General features: G+C 45.8%; 1 protein-coding gene across 1 annotated transcript; it reads right to left on the reverse strand.

Annotated features, from left to right (window-relative positions):
- Nucleotides 1–131: 131 nt before the first annotated feature.
- On the reverse strand, nt 132–16,025 carry KRT8 (keratin 8). Its single transcript, XM_035101861.3, has 9 exons — nt 15,586–16,025; nt 11,491–11,699; nt 9,657–9,717; nt 9,469–9,564; nt 7,546–7,710; nt 5,232–5,357; nt 4,439–4,659; nt 3,258–3,313; nt 132–2,264 (listed from the first exon to the last, which is right to left on the reverse strand). The coding sequence occupies exons 1-9, from the start codon at nt 15,931–15,933 to the stop codon at nt 2,074–2,076; spliced, it is 1,473 nt and encodes a 490-aa protein (XP_034957752.2). The 5' UTR covers nt 15,934–16,025; the 3' UTR covers nt 132–2,073.
- Nucleotides 16,026–21,038: the final 5,013 nt, after the last annotated feature.

The raw sequence follows: 21,038 nt of genomic DNA on the forward strand, positions 1-21,038 counted from the left end.
TGTTTGCATTGGTCAGTTTTCTCCTTAACCCAAGTGAAACCAGAACACGGCACAACTCCCTATTATTATTACTCCTCCTCCCTCCTACACAAAACAAGTGATTCTTGGGTGCAGAAAATAAATGGCACCTGTTAAAATTAATGCTTTTATTGAACAAGGTCTGAGGTGAGAGGTTTACTGTGCAGAGATACCATTTGAGGGGAGACAACACACAAAAGAAATGCAGTTCATCCTCCTGACCCCTTTACTCCACAAGCCCCATAGGAATGAAAAAGACACTGCCTTGCAGAGGCATCAAGAACAAGCCCCAGCTGAAATCCTATTGGTGCTTACATGGGAGTGAGCCCCCCTCCCCCCCAGTAAACATGCATATATAGGCCTATGCCTTAGCTCTACAAACTTGGGAGTCACTTGGGGATAACTTTTGCATTAAATGTGGACTTGGTTAAATGCTTAACCAAGTGCCCCCATCTGGTTTTTTTAACCACCATTCTGGCCCTTCAAAGGGGGTGGGTGGAAGTTACAAAGCCATCTCCCACATCAAAACCATGCTAGAGGCAACTAAAATGTAATGTAAGGTGCGTTGTAAGAATGAAATGCACACATTTCTGCCCTCATCCAGTTAGATTGAGTGATAATTCCGTCCTCCTCTTTACTCTTAGTGTTTGGGGGAGTGAACGCACATATACTTTTAAGGCCACAGTTTGTACCAATGCTTATTTTTATTTGTGTGTGTGTTTATTGCTTAAAATGTTTTTTTTAAAAAAGCAAGCCCCATTGAATTCAGTAGAACTTCCTTCCTAGTAAAAATGCACAGGGGATATCAGCCTTCATTGAGAAGTTCAGCTATGTCTACTGCAGGAGGAGCAACAGTGGAAAGCAGCTGGATGGGTGATTCAGCATCACTTGAACCTGTCAGCAGTGAAGGTTAGTTAGGACCAGGAAGATTTCAACACTTTCTAAGTTTGTGTGTGCGCGCATGCATGCATGCATGCACACAAGCATCTTTGGTAGGACCTATGAGTTGGGATTGGGAAGGTGATCCAATCGGAATCTCCTGTGGGTTCTACAGAGGCTCATCAAGGATTCCACAAAGGGACAATCCTTCATGGTAAAAGAATCAAGCAAAGACAAAAGTCCTTGCATTGGGAGGTTATGTAGAAAAACATTCCAAGGAGGCAGAGAAAATTACCATGTCATATATTTGGGGCTGTTTCATGTAGGAGACAGGACATTGCATCAAGCTTCATTACCCCTGGGTATAAGGCACCAAGGCAGCTCCATATTGCCTAAGGTTCTCTCTTTGGCCTACAGCAGGATTGGGAACGAGTAGCCTTCCAGACATTATTGGACTCCCATCACCTCTGGCTGTTGCCCATGCAGGCTGTGGTTGATAAGAGTTGGCAGTCCAACAACATGGGTTGGCCACAGGCCCTGCCTGCCTGCTGTATAATATGAGAAGCTTTGCCTGCTGATTTCTACCATTCAACCTGTAGTTGAAGGTATAAGAGCAGTCCTAGCTTCTCTCTCCCTGCACCCAAAAAGTCACCAATGATAGTTCTTGAGTAAACAGGAGTGTCTACAGACCTGGGGGTGGGGGTGGAATCATAGGTGGAACTTAAGACATAAATCACTTGTGTGTATAGTCCGGGTGGGTGGGAGAGGAAGGGATACAAAAAAAACTACATATGCTAACAGCATAGTCTAAACAGCACAAAGAGATGAAGCAACAGGTTAAGGAGAATCTCAGCTCTTTAAGGTAGGGAAACTAGGGGAGAGAAAAATAGATTGAAAAACAGCCCAACTGTTGGGGTGTGGTGGGGGAGATGGCTTGAAATCTGAGTAGGAGCAACCACTCTGCAACATTTTGTTGCAGGTCCCCCTTGTGATATTGGATGCCCCAGCAAAAGGTTGAGGAGAGAAGAAAAATTTACCCCACTATCCCTTCTCCTGCCCTTTTCCCTCCCCATTCCTCCCATCGACCTTTTGACCTGGCTAGATAAAAGAAGGCTCATTGGATTTTAAGGCACTCTAAACTGCTGGAGGTGGTTCTTTTTGGATGCAAACAGCATCTCAGTTGGACAGCACATCTGAGGATTCAGACACCAGCTTCCCATCCCGAGTCTCGATCTTCTTGATGACAATGGCCCTCGACTTGGTGACTGCAGAGCTCTCCAGCGGGGAAGAATTCATGGAGTATCCACCACTTGAGTATGAAGAGCTGTAGCCACCCCCATAACTACTGAAGCCACTGGACAGACCACCTGGGTGGGAACAAAGGAGTTTATTAGACACAGAGTGGTGTTTCCAAACCCTAGATAGATGTTAGCTGGCGGCAGCTTCTTCCCCTATCACATAAGAACAGCCCTCCTAAATCAGGCCAATGGCCCACTTAGTCCGGCATCCTGTTTGCATGGTAGCCAACCAGGTGCACCTGCAGGAAGTCTGCAAACAGGACCTGAGCACAAGAGCACTCTCCCCACTTGCAATTCCCAGCAATCACCATTCAGCAATCACTCCAAAAGCAGAGGCAGAACATAGCCAGCAGCCATTGACATTGATGAAAACTAAACGTATATGCATAGGCATTTTGTTAATCGGCTCGCAGAACAATATGAATCATCCATGCAACAGTGGAGCAGTCCAGTTAAAATGTTTCCTCTGGGCATTCCAGGGTCCCCTTGGTCAGGACACTGGGACAGAACCGTGTTTTCAGGGCAATGGTGACGCTTCTGGGATTCCCCCCCCCCAATTGCCTGCGCACCATAACACAATCTGCATCAGGGAATTATCAGCCTTAATCCCACCCTCTGGGTGATATTGCTCCTATTATTGGCAGAAACTGGGGAATACATGACACGGGGGGCCTCCCAGCTCCTTCAGGCATGGATGGATACATCCAACATGGTGGCTTCATTTTCAAGATTTCCACCCATCAATGGAGGTTGGTTAACTGGGACAAATAGTCCACTGCTCAACCTGCCAGGCAGCCCCCTTTCAGCCATTCCAGGAGTTGCACTGGCTGTCAACCTCCTGCCCAGTTTCAAGGTTGCCCTTGTAGAACTTAGAGAGGAGGATGAGGACCAATCTAGTTGGCTTTGCCTGTCATTGGTAGGGCTGGCTGTATCTGCTTTTCAACATCGTGATGTAGGAAAAGAAAGGGAAATCCAGTTACCATGACTCTTCCATGTCTCAAAACATAACCCTGTGGATTCATCCTGTGCTTCTATTTCAACGAAGTTGCAAAGTCTGCTTACCTGAATAGCCGGTTGTTTTGGTCTGAATGCTCAGGTTCTGCATCCCCGACTCCAGCCTGCCAAAGTGGGTGGAGGGGAAGACAAAGCAAAAACAAAATCGGCATGGAGGGACAGCAGAAGTGGAGACAAAAAAATGGAACTGCTAAAAGCAAAAGTCTATGTGGAAGTGGAAGCATTTGTCTAACTGCTGCACACCCATGCAAGGACAGCTCACCAGAGCATATGCTGCTGCCAGAATGCATTATTGATTGTGGGGGGCGGGAGGAGAGGGGGCTCCCGAGAGCTGGGTTTTTTGCAGGTGTATTCTGCAACATGCCATTGACACAATAGTGGTGGATGCTTTACTGGTGAATTTCTACTGGACAGTCCACACACCATTCTGCATTATTGGTCATTTCACTGTAGCTTTCAGGAGGGTAGCCGTGTTGGTCTGACACAGTCAAAAAAAAAAAAATCCTTCCAGTAGCACCTTAAAAGGTAAAGGGACCCCTGACCATTACGTCCAGTCGTGACCGACTCGGGTTGCGCGCTCATCTCGCATTATTGGCCGAGGGAGCTTCCAGGTCATGTGGCCAGCATGACAAAGCTGCTTCTGGCAAACCAGAGCAGCACATGGAAACGCCGTTTACCTTCCCGCTGTAGCGGTTCCTATTTATGTACTTGCATTTTTATGTGCTTTCGAACTGCTAGGTTGGCAGGAGCTGGGACCAAGCAATGGGAGCTCACCCCGTCACAGGGATTCGAACTGCCGACCTTCTGATCAGCAAGCCCTAGGCTCAGTGGTTTAACCCACAGCACCACCTCTTAGAGACCAATTAAGTTTGTCATAGGTATGAGCTTTCGTGTGTGCATGAACACAAAAGCTCATACCTATGACAAACTTAGTTGGTCTCTAAGGTGCTACTGGAAGGATTTTTTTATTTTTATTTTGCTTTCAGGAGGGGCACTCTTGCATTAATAATCAGTGTAATAAAAGGACAAAGAAAAGGCATCCCAGAGGAATTGCAGTATAGTTACTACAGAAAAAGGGGACATGCACCAACTGGAAACAAAGCAGTACATTAGCCCAGTACTGCAGGCACAAGCAGTACTAAAACTGGGTCCCATATGACCACCCCAATGCCACCAAGAGCACTTTAAAAAAAAAAGTACACATGTCAGAGCCCTGTCTTGGCACCCACCTGTTCTCTTCTCCTTCCAGAAGCTTCCTGTAGGTGGCAATCTCTATATCCAGAGCCAGCTTGACGTTCATCAGCTCCTGGTACTCCCTCAGCTGGCGGGCCATGTCTTGCTTGGCTCTCTGCATGGCAGCCTCCAACTCAGACAGTTTGTTACTGGCATCCTTTATGGCCAACTCCCCACGCTCCTCAGCCTCGGTGATGGCAGCTTCTAGATTAGCACGCTGGGGAAGAGAGGGGAAAAAGGAAGAGCCCAATGGTTTCCCCATTTGCAAGAGAGATATTCAGCACTGCCTGTTAAAATCCCAAAAGCCAGAAGGAGCGGTGCAGTGCTCCAGAGTGTATATGGGTATGTGCATGTGTGTGTATGCCAAAGACTCAGCCCTATTTCTGCCTGTGGGTCCCTGTCTCCTGTGTCCTGGAGCTGCCCAGTCTGCATGAAAGAAAGGGGAGCTTTTTCACCACTGAGAATAACACGGTCAGGATTGAAAGGAGGCGAGACAGCCACTGAGGACTGGCTCCTAGGGTCACTCTGGAAAAGAACACTTAGGAGGAGCTCCTAAGTGAAAACACCAGGTGCTTCAGTTTCAAGGGAAATTGCGTGCTGCAAGTTCTGTCAAGAGCAATGGAACTTGAAGGAAAACACAACCTAAGTCACTCCAAAATAGGATATTGGAGCAATCAAAACCATTTGCCTATGTACAGGTAGGTGGTTGAGTTCCACGAGGACAGAGGCCTGCCTCTTTGGCTAATATTATATATGGGACTGTATCAATCCCAAACATTGCCTCCTGACCTGGCCTTTCAGACCCTCAATTTCTGACTGTATCCGGCCGATGATCCTGTTGAGCTCATTGATTTCATTCTTGGTGTTGCGGAGGTCATCTCCATGCTTGCCTGCCATTGACTGGAGCTCTTCATACTACAGGGAGGAGATAAAAAGAGACAAATGTGACATGTGTTGGGAACAGCTTCCAAAAAGGTCAGTAAAAGGCGAGGGTCAGAATCTCAAGAATCCAGCAAGGGATTGCAGACACTTTGCAGACACTCAGATGGAGTGCCCTGTTACTACTGCCATTCTTTCTTGCCATGACAGATTAAACACACCACACACACACACACACACACACACACACACACACACACACACAGGGCAACCTCTTCAACCCTCCACAGCTGTGACCCCTCCCCCCCAATGCCCTCATGCTACAGTAAGACTGAGGGGGGAGTCTTCCACTGGTGAGCGGAGGGGATGCTGCAGGTTGGGTGGTGGGGCCCATCTCTTCCCCACCAACCAGGGTATAGAGCAGGCATCCCCAAACTCCGGCCCTCCAGATGTTTTGGACTACAATTCCCATCATCCCTGACCACTGGTCCTGTTAGCTAGGGATCATGGGAGTTGTAGGCCAAAACATCTGGAGGGCCGCAGTTTGGGGATACCTGGTATAGAGCAACCTCTCTCAACCTTGGGTCTCCAGATTGTAGTTCCAGATTCTTGAACTACAACTCCTATCACCCCTGACCCCTGTCCAACTGGCTTGGAATGATGGGAGTTGTAGCCCAACAACATCTAGGGACCAAAGATTGAGAAAGGCTAGCATGGAGTATTGACATTGTGGAGCGGACATGAGTCTAACATAGCGTACACACCATACATTTAAAATACATTTAAAGCACTCCCCCCCCCTTTTAAAAAGGGAATCCTGGGAATTGTAGCTCTGAGCGGGGTAAGCTACAGTTCCCAGCATTCTTTGTCAGGATGTTTTAAATGTTACAGTGTGTAATGCAGCCCAGGCACAAAACAAGTCACCGTGTCTCCTAAACTACCCAAGACAGGTACAGTACAAATGGGGCAGGTCCTGTGCATATGCCTCCTGCAACTTCTAACTCTTTCAAGAAAACTGGTTGTACACTGGAGTGGCTAAGAATATGAGTCACAATGCCAGAAAATACCTCCTAAATCTCACCCCAGCCACAAACTCTCCTCATGTGGCCTTAGGCAAGCCATTATCTCTTAGCCCCACCTGTTTCCGTCCGCAACACAAGGATGATCATAGTAATACAGGGCTGTTGTCACTGAGATAATATATATGTTATGCACTTTGCTCATACTTTATGCCAAATTATGATGATTAACGTGATGAATGTCAAAGTGCAACTTTCCGCCCACCATCATCTCAAATTACTGAAGCTCGCCAGCAGCCCCACTCCCCATCATCCATCCCATTTGCAGATTCTAGGATTAAGGCAGTTCACTTCCAATTAAAAAAATAAATATAAATCTACCGGACACAACATGGAAGCCAGGAGAGGCAGAATTCAGGGGCCTTTCAGAATGGAATACACCCACCCTTGCCAGAACACCATTCTTCAGGTCATGCCAGCAAAGGGCAGTTGTTTTGGCAACCCTATCTTATGCAAAAACTCACAAAATTTAGGATCCTTTCTAACAAACTTCACATGCAAAGTTAGACGATCTACTGGAAGGACACTAGCCCGTGGTATTCTTGCCAGCAGTCTATCCATATATCCCCCCTCCAGATGTTGCAGGTTAGTTTTCTAGGAGTGTTGCTTTTTAACCTGAAATTATTGGGTCAGTGTTTATCAATTTACCACAAAGGTGGCGCAAAAAAATTAGGACATCAAGGGTGGAAGTATCATGTTTCAATATAGTCACGCCATTTCAACTATGTTAGCCGACACTGGCTGTCTTTTCACTAAGCGGCTCCTAGGAGAACAGATGAAAACTTGTAAGTAATTCAGGGTTTTAGAAAGCAAAGATTTACATCCTTGGCACTGTGGGAAGTTTCACTCTCCCCGGCAACACGGCATGAAAGTGAAGAGAGGACTGTGATGCTAACACAGTCAATGGTTCACAGAGTGCTGGGGGTGAGCGAGTCAACCTATTGCAAACATAAATATGAAAATCCTCAAGCTCATTCACATGAAGTTTCTCGCACTGGGATTTCATGTCTAGCTAGAAATACCAACAAAAACCATGGGAGAAACACAGATCAAAAGCACACACCCCCCACTTAATATGCCAATTTGCACCCTAAACAGGAAGGAGTCCTAGCCCAGCCAGGAGTAAGCAAGGCAGTGGGGCTCACCTTGATCTGGTACATGCTCTCTGCCTCAGCCCGGCTCTTGGCAGCAATTTCTTCATACTGTGCTTTGACCTCAGCAATGATACCATCCAAGTCCAAGCTGCGGTTGTTGTCCATGGACAGAACCACGGAGGTGTCGTTGATCTGAAACTGCATTACACGCAGCTCCTGCATTGAGAGAAAGTTGGAGGCAATTTGATATTACCATCATTGATCATGATCAAGAAGCAAACAGCCATGATGTACCAAAGAGGCCTTCAAGAACATGAAGGGACACTTTATCATGCTTGGTGGACATCTTTAAAAAAGCTTTTAAAAATTGATACAAATACACACATTAATACAGAAGATTTTGAGAGTTAATATATTCAACTGAAGCCAGAACTACTCCTGCTGGGTCTAATGGGATACACAACTAGAAAAAGATTATGAAAGATTATTTCAGTATTTGTTCACAGCAGAGATTACACTATATGCACAAAGATGAAAGGACTTACTATGGGAAAATGGTTATTGAAATTATTGGATTTGGCAGAGATGGCAAAGTTGACGTGTTTAGAGAAAAGTCATTGTTGACATTTATAAATGATTAGGAACCTCTTAAGGACTTTTTACTGTGAAAAGGAAAATGGAACTTGTCTGGATATCTGGGTTTGAAGACTGAAAAAAGGCTGGTTTACGGAAATAAGAAGAATTAGATGTTATTCTGGAGCAAGTGTTTTGCGTTAAGTCTATATATAGCTGATACAGAATTAGAAGTCTTGTCCTTTCCTCTTTTCCTTTATTTCTTCAGGTTTTTATTTCTAAAAATGCTTGGTACTTGATGTTAACATTTATACATCTTTTCTTTGTTTTTCAAGCTTTAAATTGAAAAAAAAATGCAATGAACCAAGAAAAGCCTCAAAGTACATGCTCTGCCACAAAGGCATAGCCCTCTTCTCTGCAAGAGGTTTCAACAGTTAGGGTCAGGGATAGGGATGTTGGGCTGCCACACCTATCAGATCCAACCAGCATGGCCAGTTGTCAGGAATGATGGGAGCGCCCTAAGTTCCCCATCCTGGTTCTAATCCATCACCTACACTGAGTTTTCCTAGGCCATGCTATTAGTGGTTAGAGCAAAGTTTCCAAGAGTCCAGCCCCCTAGAAGAAAGCAAAATACTTTGCCCAACAATGCCTTCACATATGCAGCCCAATAAGATAAGCTTTGCTAAACCTGAGCCACTGGAAAGTCAACTTTAACGGCATTGGAAGGAGGAGTTTGTTCATGTCTCAACACACTAGTAAGAATAGCTAAAACCTTATTAAGACCAGGGGCCAGGAAGCTAAAAAGATCTTCAGCATTAGACATGGAGGTGGAAAAAAGATTTGATATACAGGAAATACCATGATAGCCTCTTTACACGAGAAGTCTGGAGGTGGCAACAACAGAACAGGCCTTTTTTGCAGTGGCTCCCTGTTTGTGGAGTGGTGCCTCCATTATACACTTTTCAGTGCCAGGCAAAAATGTTCCTCTTTAACCAGGCCTTTGGCTGATTGACATGCAATGCCCTTTTAAAATGTGTGGGGTTTCTTTTTGGGGGGTGGGGTATTGGGTTGTTCTTGTTTTTATTTTGATGATGTACTTTGTGTTTTTATATTGTGATTTTATTCTGTGAACTGCTCTGAGACCTGTAGGTATAGGGCAGTAAACAAATTTAATAAATACTAGTAATAATTTCAGTCCATGGATATGTCTGGGCTGCATATTCTTATTTTACAGGTTCCCCCTGGTACTTCCAGGCAGAATAGGAGGAATGCCCAAAGGATCCTGCTTTGTCCTGCACCAGACACGTGGGTTCATCTAGTGAAGTAATGCCCATGCTGAGCAGATTGAACCTGGAAGCCTTGGCATGCTGGCAATTCTGTTTCCTTAAAGGTGATGCCTACCTCATCATACAACTGCCTCAGGAAATTGATCTCGTCTGTCAGGCATTCCAGACGGGACTCCAGCTCAACCTTGTTCATGTAGGCCTCATCCACATCCTAAGGAGGTAAAGCACAAGCCACCATTATAAATAAAGACCTCTACAAAGTTGTCACAAAGCAGGATAATCACTAGCCAGGAAATCACTCACCTTCTTCAAAAGGACAAACTCATTCTCCTTCTCAGTACGATGGTTGATTTCATCTTCATACCTAATGGGAAAAGGAACAGGGTGGATTAGTGTAGGTGACAAGTGAGTCTAGAATGGCTTCATTTAAACCAAGGCCACATGGCTTTTGGTGCAAAGACTCCTTTGGGAAGCATGTGTGGAGACACTGTCTTTGAGCATGTGCAGAGTGTGCAGATGCCTTCTCCCAAGAAACTCTAAATATCCCACATGCAACCCCACATACATTAGGGGTTAAAAATCAAAGGACCTCTAAAACACAGGAATCCGACACCATAAACTTCCTACCAAGGCCCAACAGCTTTCACTTCACAAATTTAGGTTTTAGCTGGTTCAATTCACCAACCAAAATTAAGCTGTCACTCAGCTAGCATCCAGTTCAATTAACAAGCAGAGCCACATCTGGATGACCACATGATCACTATCCCCAGGTGCATAGGATTGCAGCCTCTGTCTTCAGGTGATCCAATCCCAGCTGTGTTCCTCTTTATAAACCGTCCCCTTTTTTAAACATGTTATTCCAGTCTGTTTTCTCTTTCCTCCCCCCGCCCAAACCTTTTGTGAGGCAAGGTGCATGAGTGGTAGACACCACCACAGACATAATATATGCCAAAAATGCATGGAGAAGGAGATCATAATCCTGTTCTCGAGACTGCTTAGGAGTGGGTTGTGGTCTGATCACCAAAGGCTGCCAGGCTCCTCCTCTGGGTCAGAGAGATGTCTCCTTGGAGTTCCCAGGTACCACACCCCTTCAGCCTCCCAGTCCCAGGAAAGCTTGCAACCCTAATGTGTTCCCTTCACTGTCAAGTATGTCTTGAGAGGCAGGCAGGGTGTCCATATGTGTCAGCCTCATTTTGAAAATAGTCAGACACTTGCAAGACAGGTTCGTTCACCCTGCTGGTGGTGCATTGCAGCAGCTGTAGTCGCGCTCAGTACAAGGAAGAAGAACAGCACATTCAGGTAACATGGTGTGTGCACTTGACTGAAGAGTCAATGGGGGGGGCGCGAATAAAGCTACCATGTGCAGGTTTATGAGCCAACCATTTTAAGACATCTGCAAAAATGTCTTCCATCCGTTACTTCCTCTTAAAGGAAACAATCCATTTCAAGTGTTGCATTGTTTATAGAGATTGTTTTTTGGTATGCTATTTAATTCTCATTTCTCCAGAAGCTTTGAAGCATCTTAGAAACATAGGGTTGAAGATCTTGAAGCAGTAAAATAGTCACCATACAATCTACCCTTCTCATGCTACAAGTTTCTAGAGCCCCACTCCACCTTCAGAGTGACCACAGGTATGTGAAGGGGAATGTGGGAGAAGCGGATGACAAGAGCATTTATTTGCTCCAACACAGTTGCTCCCTGGAAAGAATTCCTCTCCTCCCATCTAAAAGTTACATATTCGCACCAATCAGGTTCCTTCTTCAGCAGCGTTTGCTAACCAACCAGTTCCTGATTAGAGTGGGGAACCTGGTTAGCACTCCAGTGCAATCCAGAGACTGGGACTGTTACATCTGCATTAACCAGGCATAAGGGCAGCAAAAGGGAAACAGATCCCAAGCCATCAGACACCACTGTCAACTTTAATACAGGGAGTGATTCACAACATTGGTGTGATCTAAACTTTTATTTTAAAAAGAATAAATGCAATAACTTCAAGAAGCCAATAGCTGATTACAGGGCAACTATGGAATTTTCACGGCCTCGACAACAGGCGTGACTGAGGTTTAGCTTAATGCTGTTTAGTCAGAGGAAGATTAAATAATGAAGGTGCAATAACCCAGCTGCCCCCCCACTCACCTAGTCTTGAATTCTTCCACAAGGCCCTGCATGTTGCCCAACTCAGCATCCAGCCTCACTCTCTCCTGCCCTAAGCCATCCAGCTGCCGGCGCAGGTTGTTGATGTAGGCCTCAAACATGCTGTCCATGTTGCTTCGGGTAGTTTTCTGGTTTTGCAGGAGACTCCATTTGGTGTCCAGCATCTTATTCTGCTGCTCCAGGAAGCGAACCTGGAGGCAAGGGGGGAGAACAGAAGGGATTCCATCCAGTTAAAAAAAACCAACACAGAAGCTCACTTCTATAGGAGTCTGCAGTTTCTTCCACCTGTTTCATCAGATGCTAAAATTCCATCTCACAGTTGGCACACCCCTACCATATATTTAAAGCAAATGGCTTCCCAAGGAATCCTGGGAGTTTACCCCTGGCACAGAGCTACCAACCACCCTAAATAAATTTCAGTTCCCAATATTCTTTTTTTTGGGGGGGGGGATACTACCAATGGCTATTAGCCATTGTTGAAACACCAGTGATTGAGAGAATCTTGCTTCTGCAGATCAGAAATGACTGAAGGGCACATTCTCGGGCCAATAAGACACCTTTAGGCTACCAGCAGGCGTCTGGTTAGGGGCTTGTTTGACAGCTGTTGCCCAGGTTCATCAAACACCATAAACAGGTGGACAATAAAAGCAACTAAGGCCTAATTTCAGCCTAAGATGAAAAATAGGGTGTGTTAATAAAGGTTGTCCCAGGAGGATACAGGAGAAAGTTTTTTGGTTCAGAGCGCCTACTGTTTGCATTTATCATTCCTTCTCCCTCATCCCATCCTCCTGCAGTGAAGCATGTGGGCCCATAATATAACTACCAATGGAGACCACTTTCAAAGCTCCCTGTGAAAAGTTTTTCTCCACACAGCAAAAGTTCGGCCCACTGTCATGGATGAGAGAACTTTCTCTATGAAGGCAAACTTTTCAGCAGCACCAAGAAAGGGGTGGGGGGGGTGGGGTGGATCTGATCAATATTACAAGCTACAAAGCCACATAGCAACAACTGCCAGAGGAAGCAAATAAAAGTAACTGCCAGTTGGCAACCATTTTCATACTCTCCGGCAAAGGAAGCATGGCCAACTCCGTATTTGTTTTATATCGCTTCAACAAGCCTGACTTTCTTTCCCCACCACCACCACTAGGGTTTCCATATTTCGAAAAGTGAAAATCAGGTGCTGTTTCCAACTGAATCCTGGCTATGTTCGGGAAATTCCGGCAGCCCTAACATGCACAAAAGATTCTGGGAGTTGTAGTTTGTTGAGAGTAATCAATTCTCAATTAGAGGTTCATTGCCCTGCCTTCAAAGAACTACAGTTCCATGGCTGTCGTGGCAAAATGCTTATTAAAGCCAGATTTAAGCATGTAAGATTACCCCCGTTGATAAGACGTATGGGTGAGTTGGCATTGCTGGCGTTTAGGTTGTGTGCTTAATCTGAGACAGCGCTAAATAAGACAGACCTGGAAGCCATTTTTACAGGCAGAATGCAGCACCCCTGTCAGATGGCAAGTAACAATGGAGGGAGTGTCTTTGTATGTACCTTCTAACCACAAACAGTCCAGTGCTCAGCGTTGAAAGAGATGTATTTGGGCTCATCCACACTTCCGCTTGAGCCCTTCCTAGAAAACACAGGTTCAAGTAGTTTTCCTGCTCCTTTCCCAGGGAAAATACACTCTTTTACTCTAAATTACACCAAACTTCAATCTGGGGGAAATTACCTTTTGCTCTGATTGAGTGCTAAAGAGCTATTTCCCCCCCCCCCCGGGGGGGGGGGAAGCAGTGGGACTAGAGCAGGCATCCCCAAACTGCAGCCCTCCTGATGTTTTGGCCTACAACTCCCATGATCCCTAGCTAACAGGACCAGTGGTCAGGGAAGATGGGAATTCTAGTCCAAAACATCTGGAGGGCCGAAGTTTGGGGATGCCTGGATTAGAAGAAGTGTGGAGCCCTTGTCTAACCTTATGGAGCCCTTCATCTCCGTAGGCTCCAGACATGAGAAGCTGCAGCAGTATTCGAGCTAAAAAGGTGTGGAGCCAATTGATGACTCCTGTATTATTTATTATTAACACTAATAATTACCTGAGTCCTGTCTGGCTCCACTCCACTCAGGTGCACATTCAAACACCACACCTGGTCTCTTAATACACCTGATTTCAAACTCTGCATCTTTTTGTAGGAAACTGAGGCCTGACATGAATTGAATACAAAGGTATCCAATTAACTGAAAGAGCATTCCTGGAAATTCAGAGACAGACAATACAAAATATGGAAGGGCCCCGTCCAGGTGTATCAAGGAGTCTGCCACAGGCTCCATGCAGGAACTTTTGCAGGAAACTATTATAGGCGAGGAGGACCTTCCAAATTTTGCAACCCAGTCTCAGAAGTAAAAACTTTGCATAGCCAGGAATGCACATGGAATTCAAGTTGGTGGTTCTCTCCCTCTTCTCATTCTGCTTTAACAGTGGTCCCATACAGAAATAAGGCTTCCACTTTCTAACTATGCTTAAAAGAGTTCAGAAGCTGGCTGCAGGATCAATGTTTGTAAGCTCCCTCCTCTCAGCTTCACCTCTCATACCTGCCTATTTCCTCCCTCCTACCTGCTTCTGCAAAGGCCCTGACTTTGGCAATTGGCTACATCAGGCTGAGGATAGTTAATGCTCAGAAAATGCTTTTACTCTTCCTCCTTTGAGTTTTCAAAACAGACATTAGGAAACCCAGCTCTTAGGAAGCTGCCCAATAGGAGTCAGACCACATTTTCACTCCCAAGGGAATGGGAATCCCACTACCTAGAGTGCATGCTGGGGGCCCCAAGATTGCAAACAGCCAACGAAGAAGCCACAGGGGAATGGATGTTTAAATTGGACCCATACCACTGGTTAGGAAGCAGCCTTTCAAAGCTTGCTTCTAATGATTAGCCTGCTCAGTGTTAGCCCAGGGTCAGGGTCACTGAGAATAAAACTGAGCTAAGAGCACAGAGGGAAATGTGAATGGCAGCAGGGGGAGACAGCTCAATCCTGCAACCACTCCTGACAGATAGACTATAACTAGAGAGTGGAGACGTTATGGCAGCATCAGGCAAAATAGCTCCAGAGCAATCCTGTACCCTGAGAAGCAAGCAGCATAGAGTTAAACGGAGGTTACCCCCAGGTGGCTGCATAAAGGTTTGCAGCCTCAAAGGCACCTTTAGGAAAGCCCCATCTGTTGGCAGACAAAATTGCTCATAACCTTTGACTATGGCCTCTGCGGAAGGGGGCAGCTTGCCCTTCCATCCAGGGTAGGCATCCAATGATATATGGTGAGTCATTGATAGGAAATGTGATTGAAGACCTTAAGGTTTCCCCTCTTTCCCTACCCACGTTCTTTTTAAACAGGAAAGTGGACAGAACTTTTGTTTAGTCGGCTCTCCCTTCGCTTGTTCAACTGGTCTGATCACACATTGGACCAAGTCTGATTTCCCCCACCATGGGGGTGAGCAAAGTCCAGGAAACTTTCAGCCCATGAATGTGCCTTTAGCCTCTAGTTTCCAACACAGATTCCTGCCCACCACCCAAGAGCAGAATCCAGGTTTCACTTTCTTTACCTGCACAGCAAAGGCCTCTCTTGTGCTTCTCCTTCACTATAAAGACTGCCATTGCTGCATTGGCTTGCATGGATCAGCTGACAGAAGAGAGATGTGAACTTTTACTGAGGTTCCCTCAGAGGTAGATTCTAACCGACTACTTGGGCTGCCACCCTACAGCTTTCCATTCCACCTCCATCCTCCTCACGCAACCAGTATGAAGCTCACCATTCAATTTCCCCCATCTTATCTCGGATTGTACGCCAGGGACCCGTTTTCCCTATGTAAGGCACTGGTGGTGCCACGTCACTTAACCCCACAATAACACACAGGGCGCTAGTCAATAAAATCATGGAATTGTAGAGTTGCAAGTGACTCCCAGGGTCATTTAGTCCACCCCCCAGTTGAAATCAGTGGGCCTCACTTCCTGACGCCCACTGGTTCCAACGGGTCTATAGCGCCCCCGAATAACTTGCCCCCGCCCGCGCCCGGTAGCCTTGAAGGCGAGGCCCCACCTTGTCAATCAAGTTGGCGAACTTGTTGTTGAGAGTCTTGATCTCCTCTTTCTCCTTGGTCCGAACTTGCTGGATGTTGGGGTCGATCTCCAAGTTGAGCGGCGCCAGCAGGCTCTGGTTGACGCTGACGGCCGTGATGCCGCCGCCCAAGGACGAGCCTCGGAAGCCGCCGCCGCCGCCGCCGCCGCCGCCGAAGCGGCTTCCCCCGTAGCTGGAGGAGGCATAGGACGTGCTGACTCGCGAGGCGCCGACGGGGCCCGCCGTGTAGGAGCGGCTGCTGAAGGAGCGCGCGGGGCCCGAGGAAGCGCTGCGGAAGGAAGAGCTGGACGTGGTTGTCCTCCGCTTCATTATGTCGCCTTTCTCGCTCTCCTCCGCGGGAGGTTGCCAAGCAGATCGGGGCAAAGGCGAGCGGGCAGGAAGGTGCTGCGAAAAGGCGGCTCGGCTCGGGCGGGCGGGCGGGCGGGCGGGCGCTCACCTCCTTATATACGCTGCCTTGCGAGGGGGCGGGCGCGGTCCTCGCAGATTGCAGACTCGCAGCACCTGAGTGGCTTTTTTTAAAGCAAAGGGGCGGAGCCCAGGCCTGCCTTTCTACAAGCGGGGGGGGGCACCTGTTTTAACCCTTCGCTCGCTGGATGTAACCCCGACCAGAAAAGAGAAACCTCGCGCTCAGCCCGAGAGGCTGCGCCCCCCCCCCCCGTTCGAGGCTTCCCTGCACCAGAGATGCCCAAAGAGGGCAGCAGTTGCCCAAGTTTGTCCAGGAGGGGACCCTCCCTTCTCGTACTTGGGGAATTGAACAAAAAGGGCCCCTGCAGTTCGAGCTCTTTAGCAGGGCTTTAGACCCGGACATTTAGGCATCTGGGAGGAACATTTTCAGGTGTTGCCCCGCTCTGTTAAGTGGAGACCGGCGGTGGTGTATGTCTGCGCTGATTTGAAAATGGGAGCAAGGCTTCCATATGTTATGAGACCTCAGAATTCTTATAACACATAAGACAGTGAATATTCAACTCCCACTGGGAAGTAAAATAACAACCTAAAAGGAATAAACTCCTGAACATCAAAGCAAAACACCAGTTCAAGATTTTTAAAAAGGTATATCTTGCCCCTGTTAATAGCCAAATACAAGTAGAAAGGATTTCTCCCCCCCCCAAAAAAACCATATTAGAATGAAGGAAGACAAATATATTAAAAATGATGTATAGGTGGTATCTTACCCCAGCCAGGCTACCACAGTGTATAGAATGAGAAATAAGAACTGTTGGAAATGTGAATCGAAGGAAGGAAACTTTTTCCACATGTGGTGGTTATGTGAAAAAGTTAAAAACCACCTGGGAAAATATATATAATGAGTTTTAAAAGATTTTTAGATACACTTAAAAAAAAACACAATCAGAGGCATTCTTGCTAGGTATGGTTGGAGATGTTATAATAAAGAGTAACCAGAAACTATTCCTTTATGCTGCTACCTCGGCGAGAATACTACTCGCACAGAAATGGAAGCAGCGTGAAATACCAACAGTTGAAGAGTGGCAGGAGAAACTCATGGAGTACACAGAAATAGCAAAATTGACTGGAAAAATCAGAGAACAGGGTGACAAAGCATTCCAAAGAGACTGGATGAAATTTACAACATACATAGAAAAGAACTATAGACAAATAAAGACACTCGCGGGACTGAAATAGACCTCATAATGTTTATTAAAAATCATTCATTTTGCATTTAAAAACATTGAACAAATACAGTATATTACAATTGAAGGATGTACATTTAATGAAATTTTGATTAGTACACTGTGTTTCTCCAAAAATAAGACAGCGTCTTATATTTATTTTTCCTCCAAAAAACACACGGTGGCTTATTTTCAGGGGATGTCTTATTTTTTTATTAAGTATGGTACAGTTTAACCTACAAGGTTAAACTGCCTATCACTATGGCTTATTTTCGGGGTATGTCTTATTTTCAGGATATGTCTTATTTTAGGAGAAACATGGTATTATTCCATAGTATTAAATACACACAGAATGTAAACATGACAAATGCATAAATATAAAGAAAATATAGAGAAACCAGAAGAAGGAGGGAGGGAAGTACAAACTTGTTTAGAGTTAAAGTATTAAGGTTAAAAGGAATAAGGTATGTACGGTATTATGTTGGTGAAATTTATAAAATCTGTAAAACCAATAAAGATCATTTTTTTAAAAAGGAAAGAAGACAATTTTAGTTAAAGCCTTTATCCTGGTTTTCTCCCCATTCTTGTTCTTCGTGAAAATAACTCCTTGTAATCGCCATATTTTCTGTATTCCAATAAATTTGACATTAATAATAATAATAGGCTACAAAAAATGACTGAGGGGACAAACACAATTTCAGATCGCCAGCCACTGCCTTCAAAGAGCAAATCAGGGGCTAAAACAGATATGAGGTGGGATTTCTGTATGTAGATCTTCCCTCGTTAATTCTTCAAATTTATTTCAACACAGGCTTGTCTTTTGTGCTACAAACTGATGGTCCAGAAAGTTCTTTGATGTGAAAATCTGGCTGGTAATTATCAACTCTGAAAACGTACGAGCGTAGGCAGCCTTGCAGATTTACAACACAATCCTTTGCAGATTTACCTGTAAGCAGCATTTGCTTTTTGTAAAAAGTGAGGTGCTGATACTAATATTTTGATCAACGTGCTGAGGCTGCCAGTACAAAATGGCTGCCATTGACAACACACACAAAGGAGCCAGAGGAATACCTAGAGGTTGGCTGAGTTCCCCTTTCCTCCTTAAGCAACCGAAGATTGTGGCAAACATGGGCTTAGAAACACTGCAGAGCCTCAGTTCCTTTCCGCAGTGGTCAGGGCAGGCACAAAACATTTGGGCATCTGAGGCAGAGCCCCAAACAGCAACCCGCTTCCTGAGAGGGAAGAAAGATCAACCTTGGGATCTGCTGCCCCTTTGGATCCTGCCACCTGGGGCTGAGGCAGTTGCCTCACCTTGCCTCATGAGTGGGCCAGCCCTGCCAGGGATCACCGAAAAGGGCAGAAGGAAGGAAGGAAGATGATGCCTCCCTTCCCTGCTGAAGTCACCGACGGGAGAATTCCTCCTGCAGATTGCATGGGGTCCCCAGATTGCATGCGGAACCCACTTCACAGAGCAGTCATGAGGATGACTGAGATCACAGTTCCATACATACGGTACCATCCACTTAGAGCACATGACTTCCCTTAAAGACTCCTGGGAACTGTAGTTTGCTACGGGTGCTGGAGGTTGTAGCTCTGTGAGGGGTAAAGTACTGTTCCGAGGATTCTTTGGCAGGGGGAGTCATGGACTTCAATTGTGCTGTAAATGTATGGCGTGTACACAGTCATAGTCTGTGAAGATGACTTAGTGATCATGTAGCACATTTGATTCCTACAGCTGAAAACACTGCATAAATGCTAAAGATTCTTATTTATGGCACAAATTTATCGTTCTTATCAGTGCAGGGCAGGATTTGGGGGGCAGAGACTCAACAGAGTGAGCAGGGAGTGGGCCAGCTCACCACATTTTTGGTGTAATACATGTTACTAGCTAAAGAGCACCCTCCTCCAGTAAGGGGTTCAAATCTCAGGCATCTCCAGGTAGGTCTGGAATAGATTCCCTCTCTGGAGCCCTGGAGAAATGCTGGCACTCGGTCCTGAGCTAGGTGGAAAAGTGGTCAGACTCATGAGGCAGCTTTGTATCTTACCTAAACTACTAAGTCCAGAGTCTGCAAGAATCTAACATGGTGTTTCTATAACTCTACACTGAGCATCACTAGTGCGCATCGGAGCCACAGTCCACCACCAGCTTTGGCGGGCAGATGCTAACAGCAGCAGCAGTTCCCCATAGGTATAGGACAAGTGCCCATGTGGGAGTGTGGGTCAGGTGCTGTCTGCCGGCTAACACCCCTCCCAGCTGCTCCTCAATGGGGTTTGAGTGCAGTGCTTTTTGCACTGATGGATTCCTAGCAGCTATGCAAAATGGTGCATTCTCATAGTTTCAATTGTTCTGTGCAAATATTACTTCTGCCGTCACCATCAGTTTTTAAACATACCTAGCAAGTGCTAGAGCAGGCATCCCCAAACTTCGGCCCTCCATATGTTTTGGACTACAATTCCCATCTTCCCCGACCACTGGTCCTGTTAGCTAGGGATCATGGGAGTTGTAGGCCAAAACATCTGGAGGGCCGCAGTTTGGGGATGCCTGTGCTAGAGGAAGTACAGAGGAAGGAACAGGCCCATGATATTATTAAAATTTATATACCACTCTTTATCTGTAGATCTCGGGACAGTTCATAACATAAAAATGCAAGATAAAAACACAAAATACAAAATAATAAAAACAATAACAAAACAATCCACAAACCCATTAGAGGCTACGAATGCTAGTGGTCTGTTTGTCTGGCAGCAGGAGGTGGTGCTGAGGCTGGTTACCTCCAGGCATCACTCCTGGTATGCCTTTTAAGTGCAAGCAGTTAACCAGCTGTGTTTGGATCCCTTGTTCTGGAAACCATTTCCTCCAAAACCAGACAAGAAAGCTAATCTGAAAGGAGTAATCTGTTACTGTGAGTAAACACATGTAGGAGCCTTGGAATGAAGGGGGATTTTTGCAAATGGCCAACATCTAACCAATTAAGGCATCTAAATATCTAGTTCTCTTTAACTCACTGGTCTGTGCTATTTGCATGCAGTCACCTCTCTTTGTATCCCTAGGGTATCAACTAAGCAAGGAGCTCCAGTCCCTCACCCATGAACCTGCTTCAGACGCTCAACCTTGAGCAATGTTAAGCAACAAAACACAAAGAATAAGATCTCACTGTAAGTGATATCTAACATGGTCTTTAGCCAAATGGCATGTAGATTAGTCCTGCTATGATTTGTCTGCTTTTTCAATGTGTTGTTCTTGGGGTATACTTGTTCTTTTTAGGGAGACTTGTTCTGTTTTATTTGATGAACTGGGATGCTCCCTGTGAGGTTTTGGGAATCAGCTTTGACTCTGTTGATAGGTGAGGAATGGTGGGAGGGCCTTTGCATTGCTCCGGGTGAAAGATGGGGAGGAAATGGTTGGTCTTTTTGGTTTTTCAGCTTTAGGATTTGCCCATGATTTGGGGTTGTTGGATGTTTTGAGTATTTTGCTGAAGTGAGAATAGAGTGGAGAGGGTGAAAGTGCTGTGTGCAAGGAGAGTGCGATTCTTGAATGAGTGGGTTTGACCATATATTACTTGAATTCCTGATTTCTGTTATTGCATATAATAACAGATGTGCTTTCTTGTAACAGTCATGTGATATATATACAATGTTGCAAACCACCCCAATCTCTAAGCAGCACAAGATTCCAGACGTTCCAGGGCACGTGTTTCCTTTGGAATGAGGCACAGCGGAGACTGTGGTGTTTTTATGATATATGGTTTATTTGCACATATATACAACCTGAGCCTATGATGGAGG

Source organism: Zootoca vivipara, chromosome 2, assembly GCF_965207765.1.
Source record: "Zootoca vivipara chromosome 2, rZooViv2.hap1.1, whole genome shotgun sequence".
NCBI classification, from domain to species: Eukaryota; Metazoa; Chordata; class Lepidosauria; order Squamata; family Lacertidae; genus Zootoca; species Zootoca vivipara.

What these genes read in the sequence shown, in the direction of transcription:
- KRT8 (XM_035101861.3), bottom strand. Translation starts at nt 15,933, where the DNA reads ATGAAGCGGAGGACAACCACGTCCAGCTCTTCCTTCCGCAGCGCTTCC. An exon ending in GTGGAAGAATTCAAGACTAG is followed by an intron (nt 9,718 to 11,490) that starts GTGAGTGGGGGG and finishes TTTTCCCATTAG; the next exon opens with GTATGAAGATGAAATCAACC. An exon ending in CAAAACAACCGGCTATTCAG is followed by an intron (nt 2,265 to 3,257) that starts GTAAGCAGACTT and finishes GTTCCCACCCAG; the next exon opens with GTGGTCTGTCCAGTGGCTTC.